A 10,640-nucleotide genomic window follows, 5' to 3' on the forward strand; every position below is an offset into this window, starting at 1 on the left:
TTCTTCCTCCAAAAAATAACGAATAGCCTAAACAAGGAAGATCAAATGCCAATCTAATTTGAAAGAAGTTGACGTTTATTTGACAATGTCTTTATTAGACACTTATGAATGCAATAGTAATATTATATTATATAATTGTGGGACAAGATGGAACATTATTAATCTTTATTGAATATCTTTATTATTTTTCAACACAAATGCTTTGTTTTGATGCAGCTAAATAAATGATCGGGTGACATACAATGAGGAATAACAGCTCTTTATGATATCGTTGTGTTTGATAAACTATATTTTATAATAAGAAATTATTTTTATTTAAAATTTATTTAAAATTTGACAATTATATCTTCAACTACTTATAGGAATAATACTAATCAAATTCTTTAAAAAAACTGTATTAACACAAATTTATTTTTTATATTGAATTATGAAAAATAATACACAGAAGAATAAGAACGATCTATACACAACCATATAGAAAGGTTGAGTGCCAGAAGCAACAATGTTTCAACACTTGAACTGAAACCTTCTACTATATTGACCAACATTTTATAGGAAATAAATAGTTTTTTTTTTTAAATTATCTGTTTAGGATAAATATATTGACCATGTTTTCCATTCAGCAAGAAATTTGTTCACTCAGTTTTCCCATTGCTTTAAAGCGAGGCTCCTTTTCTTCATACTTCTGTTGAGAGTAAATCTTCATGTAATGGCCAAATGGGTACCTTGGATAAGCAGCTAATTCAAGAGCAGCATTCCCATTGGCTTGTGCAAGGAGCTGAGCTGCAGGGCTGACTACTGCATTGTATGAGGGATTATAGAAGGATGCCACTGATAATCGGTTTCCATCCTTTGTTGGGAGAATTCTATGCCATGCACTCTTATACTTCCCATTACTGACTGCTTCTATCTGATCACCAATGTTCACAACAATTGAGTGTTTCATTGGTTGCACATCAATCCAGCTGCCATTGTTGAGCACTTGAAGGCCAGGAACCTCATCATCTTGGTACAAGAGAATGAGACCACCTGCATCTGTATGAGCACGGATGCCCTTTATCAGATCTGGCCTTGGGCAGGGAGGATAATGGCTCACCTTTGTGCCAAAGAATGGCGTATCATTCTCTCCTCCTGCAAATACCCTTTTTATATATCCTTTCTCTAGCCCCAAGCTTTCACTTATTATTTCCAACAATTTCTCTGTCAAATTGAATATTTGACTTCGAAACTCTTCAATTATCTCTCTGTACAGAATGCAATAGTTAATGTGTTAGATATTTTGCATTATGAAATGATTTACAGAATTTAATCTGATTCTACTCTTCCAAAGTACATGAAAATTAAACTATATGAATTGATATTATTTGTAAATTGTTCATAGAAGTAATATAGAAAGATAGCCACATAAAATGATGTGCAGCAGCATGGATTAGTATTGAATGAATATTGTACGTACTTGAAATCTTTGGGGTCTGAAGGCCATGAATTTGTCTCTTTCATCTCGTGCACTTGAAAAACATCCTCCCAATCCATATTCTCAATCTTGGCAACATTTTCTCCCTTTGCCTCAGCTTCAATGGCTCTGTTTAGTGCCCTTACTGGTGAAGAATCCTTGAAGTCTTTTTCTCTATTAATCTTGTATTGCTGTGAACAAATCTTCTTCACACGGTCCAAGAGACCATGGTCAATGCCATGGTTTACAATCTGCAAAAATTAAGAAAACTTTAATTCAATTTCAGAGCATATCAGCCACATAAGTTCCTAATGAATAACCTATATGACTAGTTGATGGTTTGATTGGCAGGAAAAACATAACGACCGAGTAGTGTTAAGATATGATAATCTGACGAATAATAAACGGAATGTCACGAATGATTAGAATGTAGAGTAAAAAATAACTCAAACAAGACAAACGAAAAACAATTGACCCATTGTTTTCTATTTATACCATAGCCCAGACAAGAAACAGCCATATATACCTGAAAAAATCCAGGGGATTCACAAGCCTGTGCTATTTGAGCCATAATGGCCTTCCTCTCTCCTCCATTAATGTTCTTTACATCAATTACTGGAACACCCATTCTTGATTACTTTGAAAGCCAAAAGACACGAAAAAATTAAGCAAACTTGCACAGCTGGGAAGATAGATGAACACCTGATAATGTTAATTGCAACCCTTGAGACCTTATTTATATTGCAACAAGACTTCAAAGTCATTGGGAGATTCAATTCACGTGTGGAATACTTTCCTAGCCCATTCCACCACGTCTCTTTGAATGGAAATTGTTCAAGATATGGTGGGCAGGCAGAGCTGAATTAAGCATTATTGATTTCGCTGGCATACTGTTCAATGGGGCCATTTCCACAGTGTTTTTGCCGTCATCTCCATTTTATACTTTGGCTAAAGATTCTCGTTTAGTGTTCAATTTAAATCAAATTGCTTGATTTTTCTATAGTTAGACCTGATTATTTCTTATTAAAGAATTAAATGGATTTTGAAGTGCCCTAAGATCCTTTATAAATATGAGTCTGCAATTTCAAGGAAACTCACAACAGACCTAAACTCCAAAAATATACCAAGATATACCAAGAACATCAACTTGCAAAGACTTTACAAGAAACAAATCTAATTGTTGTTTGACTAGGACTCTTAATCGTTTATGTTCTATCTTTTGAACTGTGCAAAAATTAATTTTCAATTTGAATTTGTATCTTGGCGTGCTTGAATGTCTGTCTGTGATAGTGCATTCTCTGGCGATTAGGCTAGTCAGTATCTCTTTCTTTTGACGATTTAAACATTCTTATTTTCACGTGGCCAATTGTTGTAATCCTCCCAGAAGTTTCCTCACATCGAAAGAGCCACGAATGTGTTCACATACAATTGTGAAGCACTAAATTAATTTTGGGAGGTCCCATGATGGTTACATTGTAACCTTTGAGAAGAAACAGGGACACGATTTTCTCGCACAGTGCTGTCAAGCATCAAATTATGGGAGGCCCCATCATGCCTACATTTTGATCTCTCGAGAGAGGCCTTTCAGGCTATTAAAACAGCAAAACCAATTTCTTGAAACGTGTTTTTATCTCTTTGGGGGCTTTTTTGTTTTGGTAATGTTCTGGCTTAAATTTTATTTGATAAGTTTGGTTTTTTTGTCTAGTATATTTGGTGTTTGTCATGTTTAATTTTTGGATTTTGGTTTGTGTATTGCAGTCTTTTATCGGGTATTTTTGGTGTTTGTCGTGTTTTTTTCCTTTAACTTTAGTGCTTTCTATTAGTTGATATATTGTAGTCTTTTTCTTTCTCATTCTTGCATGTTGATGTATGGTAGTTTTTGTCGATTTTTGTTTTGAACTTCTCATTTATTTATTATTTTGTGTCTATATGAAAAGTGGAACAACACACTTGAGGTGGCATATTTTCATCTCCTCTAGACTATTTTGGAATGACATGTATGATGGGTTGTAAGAGCATCTAAGTGCCATTATGACAATATGAGTGAGCATGAGAAGGCACTTAAGTTTATTTCCATTAGCTATGGAGTTTATGTGAAAGGCTAAGCTCTTTGGGACCCTATGGTAGAGAGATTATATATATATATATATAATGTATGTATATATGTATGTATATATGTATGTATGTATTTATGTATGTATGTATATAGAGAGAGAGAGAGAGAGATCCTATAGTGTCATAGACATAAAACAGTGGGAAGAAAGATGTGATTATACTAGCTCAAAAGATCATATAGGTTAAACCAAATGTTCTTAAAGTACCTAAAGAGTGGGAGAGGGGTCTCAAATGGTTTAGAAAAGTGCGACTGTAGACACCTAAAAACTTTTAGAAAATAAAGTATTTTTATTTTCTAAAAAATTTCTGATGACATCATCATTTATTAATTAGTTATTTATTTAATTAATTTATTTATTTTTATGCCATTAAATCTCTTTATCTTAATTAAAAATATTTAATTAAGGAATCCCTCCCAAAAATGTTTAAATCTTATTTAAACATTATTTTCTTATTTATTAATTATTTAATTAATAAATTGATCAAAAAATTCAAAATAAATAAAAAAATTATTTTTTACCCAAAACTTGGCCAATTTCCTTAAGACCACTAACCTCTTCCAAAATCTTCTAATCCTTCTTTAATTTTGATTAAAGGCTAATTCCATCATTTCCTACCCCTAATCCCAACTCAAAATATTTAATTAATATTAATCCTCATGTTTATTAAAAAAGTTTTAATAAATATCTCCTCAACCCAAACCCTTGAAATAAATAAAATTTTATTTATTTCCTAAAAATCTAATTTATCCTCATCCTAAGAAGTTCTAGACTCTTTTAGAAGTCTTCATCCTCATCCTAGGAAGTTCTAGACTATTCTAGAAAGTCTTTATCCTCATCCAAAGTCTAGACTCTTCTAGAAGATGTCTTTAAACCTAATCCTAATCCCCTCCTAACCTTGTCACATTCTCTAAACATGGGTTAAGACTTACTAACCCAAGCCAAAGTTAACAAATATCTCCTCCTTCACCCACCCTCATTAAATGCCATCCACTTGCCTATCCCTAAGCTAATCCTAAACCATCCTAGTCCATCCTCTAATCATTTTCACAATCTTAAGCAAGCTTAAAACCTTCCTAATCAAGCCCAAGTCAAAATTTCTCTCATCTCTTTCAAAATATCCCAACCATAAAACTTTATGAAGCCCACTAGGCCATAAATGACTCTTCCAAGCCCTTTTATTGCTCTTACAAGCCATTATGAGGGTCTTTATGAAGATTTTATCCCTTGAGCCTCCTTTGTTGACTCATCCTTTCCCTTTGCTCCATCCTCTCACCCTGTGACATGTGTCACTCCCTGATTGGTTGTAAAGAAGCACAATCCATGTGCTTTCCTCTCATGCAATCTGAGCCCTCCATGAGCTTTTCCCCATCCTTGCATCTTAGCCCTCAATCCCTCAAGCCTCTTGCCTATAAATTGGATCCTTCCCCTTTGCAAAAAAACACAATCCATGAAGTAAAGTCATAATGTCATTTTAAGAAGCCATTTTACATCAAAACCATACACTCACACCCAAATTCCAACTCTATTTGAAGCTCTTTTTGAAGCATAAAGCTTGAGCATACATCCTATCAATTTAGACAAAGCTACTCAACAAGAGAGCTTCTCATTGAGAGAGCCCATTAATGGCTCATATTCTCAATTGAGAGCTCATCTTAGTCTATCTTGAAGTTTATGAATTTTGCTTAGTTTGTAGAAGCTTTATTTAAATTTGGTTTCTATTAGCATACTAACATTGCTCATATACAGCGACAAGAGTAACGGATATCCACCTTGTATCATAAACTAAGAAATGACTAAAGCCTACACAACCACAAACTATATATAGTACAAATAGTATGGTTCATCAACAAAAAATTAAATTAATTTAGAAAAAATAATTCTACAGAATTATAATAATATACTTGATATAAACGTAACAATAACCTTGAAGTAAAGTTTCATATGGTATAAGATTATTTTGAAGTGAAGAACATGTAATGGAACAATCATTATTTTGTCAATGATGTCAAACCTGCTACCTATTGGTGAGACAATTACTTTTTGGTCTGAAAGCTATCATTTAGTTGATTGATGAAAAGGATTTGAAAAGAGGAGATAACAATAACACCTAGAGAAAGGTTAAGTTGTTTGGTATGTAAAAGAAGTCCTAAGACCAAGTAAGACATTGATGTTATAGTATATTATTTATCTACTTAAAGTTTGAAATGAAATATTACTCACATTAAGACTGAAATAAGATCAAGTATGAAAAGTTTCTGCCAAGCCTTGTCGAGTAGTCAATGTAAGACGAGCAAAAGTCAATGGAAGCCAAGTGAAAAACAAGTGGTATCAAGCAAAGAAGAAAATCAGGTGAAGTCGAGTGATTGTTATTATATGCCGAGTAAAGTTTAGTTGATGCCAAGTATCAGTAAACTTTAGTGTTCATCAAGTAAACTAGTGTTGGCCGAGTGGAAGAATAGTATAGAAGCCAAGTAACAACATATTGATGTTGAGTACCATTATTTATGTTAAATCAAAGATTTGATGAGTCTGAGCCGACTATTATATTTTTTTGAATTGTGTGAAGCATGTGGAAGATAACTATGATGAGTTTGTGGCACAAAATTCAAGGTAAATCATTTTAAGACGTATTCAAAGAAGATTGAGGAAGAAGTTTCTAGAGGAACCAAATGGAAAAGTGGGTGGATTCATTGTATCCTATCTAATCCTATCTAAACCCAAAATAAACGATTGTGGTTAAGCGAAAAAAGATCTTGATTATATATTTATAGAGAGAGTTGGTTAGAAGAAAAGGTTGTCATGTGCAAGAACCTAAGGAAGACAAGGAGTCTAGGGTATTGCTTCATTCAGTGACTAAGCAAAAGAGACCGCAATTGGCATGCAAAGAAAGAAGGATTAAGAGTGTGAATTCTTGAAGGGAAAATAAGCTATCAGAGCTAAAATGTGTGGATGCCAAGCAAAATGGAGGACTAAAACAGAGATCTGTAATCTACAAGTGAGTTGTAATTTGTTATCAAATCAAGCCTTATTGTTACTTTCTAATCATTGTACATTAGTCTAGGGTAAATCTTTTAGATTAAGCTTGACCTAAGATTCATTTGTAAATCATTTAATGGGGTGACATTCTAATGGAATGGTCTAAAGTCCCCTAACAAGGCTCATTCCTAATAGGGTGATTGAAATCCTTTAACTGGGTCACATTTAATAGTGTGTATTGTAACCTTTAACAAGCTTGGTCTTTCACAGGGCATCACTTAAGAAGAGTGAGAATTAGTAGCATGTTACTAGTGGTTTTTCTCAAATTGGGTTTCCATGAAAAATCCTTGTGTCAAATATATTATTGAATATGTTATGTTTTATGTTTATATTTCTACAAACTTATTTTGACCTAAGACAGTAACCTACAAAGTTTAAGATTTATATAATCTAATGGATGCATTCATAATAAGGTTTTATGGATATGGGTCTACAAAGCATTGAAAATTTTTATTTGTAAATCTAAAATTTGTATAACTGATTCACCCCCCACCCCACCTCCCCCCCCCCCCCCGGCTCTTAGTTATTATAAAGAATTTTAACAAGGTGAGAATGTTACTTAATATTGTTGTAGAATAAAAGATGTTGCTAATGCTATAAGAGGAGCTACTGATAAAATTGATGATGAGACTATATTAAGAAAAGTATTGAAAATAATGTTGCCCATATATGCTATTAGAGTTTTTTTCATACAATAATTAAGATATATACCAAGTTCTAATCTTACTCTTGAAGGTTTGGTAGGTAGGCCCATTAACTTTGAACTCTCTAATTTTGATAACTTCAAATCTGAGAATGTTGAATCTTCTTTCAAAGCTAAACTATCATTAAAAGAACCTAAAGAGAAGAAGAAAAAGGTAAAATATGTTTCTAGTGATAGTGATATAGATGAGGAAGATGTAGAATAGCTTGGAGAGTTGCTAGCAAGGAGATTTCACAGAGACAAAGGAAAATTCAAAGGTAAGTTACCTATCATGTGTTTCAATTGCAATGAGGTTGGTCATGTTGTTGCTAGATGTCCAGAGAAGAAGAACAATAGAAGTGGAGATAAATATCGAAGTAAAAGAGATGAAGACAACAAAGATTACAAAGACAAAGGCAAGAAGTCTTGCTATATTGCATAAGAGAAAATGAGAGATGAATCTAATGACCATGATGATGAAGTGGTGGATGTTGTAATGAAGGATGATTTTAATGAGGATGAGGCAATTGTATTAGTGTCTTATGTGAACAAGAGTAGAAGATGGATCATTAATAGTGGGTGTTCGCATCACATGACTAGAGATAAAAGTAAGTTCATTACCCTAAATTATTATGATGGAAATAGTTTAAATTTTGGTAATGATGCACCTTATTTGATAAAGGGTAAAGGATCTATCAAACTCACAAAAAAGATCATGTGTGATAATGCTTATTATGTTGAAGGACTTAACTATAATTTTTTGAGTGTGTTACAACTGAATAGCTCAAGTTACAAAGCTGAGTTTGAAAACAAGATAGATAAGATCTATGACACTGATGGGAAACTAATTGGAAAAGGTGATCAGACTGGAGGTAATCTATTTTATCTTGATATCAATGATGCTACTTGTCTTGTTGCAGAATTTGATGATGTGTCATTATGGCACAAGAGGTTATGTCATGTTAACTTTGATAACTTGGTTAGTATCAGTAACATGAAAAGAGTTAGAGGTTTGCCTAAATTGAAGAAATCTGACAATATAATTTGCAAACAATGCTAGTTAGGCAAGATGACAAAATCTAGTTTTAAAAGTATGACTCGCATCTCAAAAGGAAATCTTGAGATTGTTCATATTGACTTGTGTGGACAAATTAATGTGAAAAGCTACAAGGGTGGCAATTACATTATCCTATTTGTTGATGATTTTTGTTGGATGATGACAATTATGTTTCTGAAATAGAAATTTAATATTTTTCAAATATTTAAGTGGTACTTAGCTAGAGTTGAAAAGGACACAAGAAAAAGCTTGAAATGTCTAAGACCTAATAGAGGTGAAAAATTTACATCAAATGAGTTTAAGATGTTCTATAATGATAGAGGAATCAAAAGACAAACATCTACACTTAGGACACCTTCACAAAATTGGATTGCTAAAAGGAGGAACATATCTATAATGGACTATGCTAGGACACTCATAATGGAGAGGAAATATTGCTTTGTTCAATACTAGAGAGAGGCTATAAGTACAGTTGTCTATACCTTGAACCATATGCAAGTCAATAAAGGTACTCATTCAACACCTTTGGAATTATAGTATGGATACTCACCCAATGTAAAATATTTTAAGGATTTTAGGAATGGTAAATTAGATTCCAAAAGTGAAGATGGTATATTTCTTGGCTATTCCACAAGCACTAAATCTTATAAGTGTTTAAATACTAACACTAACAAAATTGTGGAAAGTGCAACTGTGACGTTTGATGAATATATAGAGGTGCATGAGGTTGAACCTATGAAGGAACCTAAGGAATAAAAATATTTTGTATACTTTTATGAAGGTATGCATGTTGATGAAGATGATGTAAATCAAGTTGAAAATCAATATCAAGTTTCAGTGACTATCTAGTCACATACAATGAATGTCGAGTTGCATTCAGGAACTAAGTTACAATCAGGAGTTGAGTTGTAGACAAAAGTTGGAATTAATTCTAATTCTAAGATAAGTGTACATGAAAGAGATGTTGAATTATCTGATAGAGAAGTGCATACTGATTTAGAAGTTGACAAACCTAATGAGGAAAGTAGAGAAGAAAAAACATTGCCAAATTATATTAAAAGACATCACCCTACTAAACAAATTACTGGAGAGAAAGATGTTAGACCAATGACAAGAAATAGGCTAAGAAGTGATACATTTTTGTTGAGCATGCATAAGCCTAAGATAGTGAAAGATGCCTTAAAAATGAGGATTGGAGTAAAGTCATGAAAGAAGAGATTGAGAAGATTGAGAAGAACAAGACATGAAATCTAGTTCCCAAACTAGAGGACAAGAATGTGATTGGAACCAAGTGGGTGTACAGAAACAAGTTAGATGAAAATGGTGAAGTCACAATGAATCAGGAAAGATTAGTTTGCAAGGAGTACAAACAAGAATAAGGAATACACTATGGAGAAACATTTTCCTCTATTGCAAGATTGGATGGAATAAGAACTCTACATACAAAGATTTGAAACTTTATCAAATGGATGTGAAATCACCATTTTATATGGCATATTAGAAGAAGAGGTTTACATAGTACAACGAGAAGGATTTGTTGATGCTAACAACAAGAACATTGTATGTAGATCTACTACACAAAGCTTTATATGGTTTAAAGAAATCACAAGAGCATGGTATAAAATGCTTCACAATTGGGTATGTGTAAGATCATGGTCAACCAAACTATGCTCTTAAGTGGCAATGAAAAATCAATAAATCAAGGTTATGTCAACTTGACATGCAATTATCAATTTGTTATGAACTTTCTATCAAAAAGTTGAGACAAAATAATCTCTAGAAAATTGAATTTAGTTTCTAAAATACAAGGCCCTAATAGAAAAAAAATTTAAAATTAAAAAAATTATTGGTAAAAAATTTGAATTTTAATGCAATAATACAAATATTTCTGGACAAATATACGAAGTAGATGTATGTCTGATCACTTTAATAAAAATCAAATGATAATATTTTTTAATAAGATTCTAGATATAGGAAGTAGACTCATGCCCAGATGTGGCACATGTTTTTGGGTAGTTTTATTCTAAATAATTTATTAATTTTGAATTTGCTACTATAGTATTTTAGGAATAAGAAAAATCTCGTGTCTGACCACCTTAACTAATTTAAAACTCGACAAAATTTAATTTTTCTTTTTGTTTACTTATAGTAGAAGAAGCATGGAATGTGATGCATCTTTTGGATTTTAAAAATGTTGTACCATTTGAACATTATAGTTGGTTTTCAATCAATGTGTCAATCAACACTTTATATGTAACTCCATTAGAAAATAAGTAATAATTACTTATTGAATTT

The 10,640-nt window shown here is 32.5% G+C and overlaps 1 protein-coding gene across 1 annotated transcript; it reads right to left on the reverse strand.

The window, feature by feature from the left end:
• Positions 1–397: 397 nt before the first annotated feature.
• Positions 398–2,168, reverse strand: LOC149559761 (1-aminocyclopropane-1-carboxylate oxidase-like). Its single transcript, XM_089824273.1, has 3 exons — positions 1,980–2,168; positions 1,457–1,704; positions 398–1,244 (listed from the first exon to the last, which is right to left on the reverse strand). The coding sequence occupies exons 1-3, from the start codon at positions 2,079–2,081 to the stop codon at positions 620–622; spliced, it is 975 nt and encodes a 324-aa protein (XP_089680399.1). The 5' UTR covers positions 2,082–2,168; the 3' UTR covers positions 398–619.
• Positions 2,169–10,640: the final 8,472 nt, after the last annotated feature.

Source organism: Cupressus sempervirens, chromosome 4, assembly GCF_028749045.1.
Source record: "Cupressus sempervirens isolate cs-2001-9-10 chromosome 4, ASM2874904v1, whole genome shotgun sequence".
NCBI lineage: Eukaryota > Viridiplantae > Streptophyta > Pinopsida > Cupressales > Cupressaceae > Cupressus > Cupressus sempervirens.

Coding starts and splice junctions, on each gene's coding strand:
- LOC149559761 (XM_089824273.1), bottom strand. CDS start 2,081: ATGGGTGTTCCAGTAATTGATGTAAAGAACATTAATGGAGGAGAGAGG. Junction 1,705..1,979: donor AATCCCCTGGATTTTTTCAG/GTATATATGGCT, acceptor TAATTTTTGCAG/ATTGTAAACCATGGCATTGA. Junction 1,245..1,456: donor TCAGACCCCAAAGATTTCAA/GTACGTACAATA, acceptor CATTCTGTACAG/AGAGATAATTGAAGAGTTTC.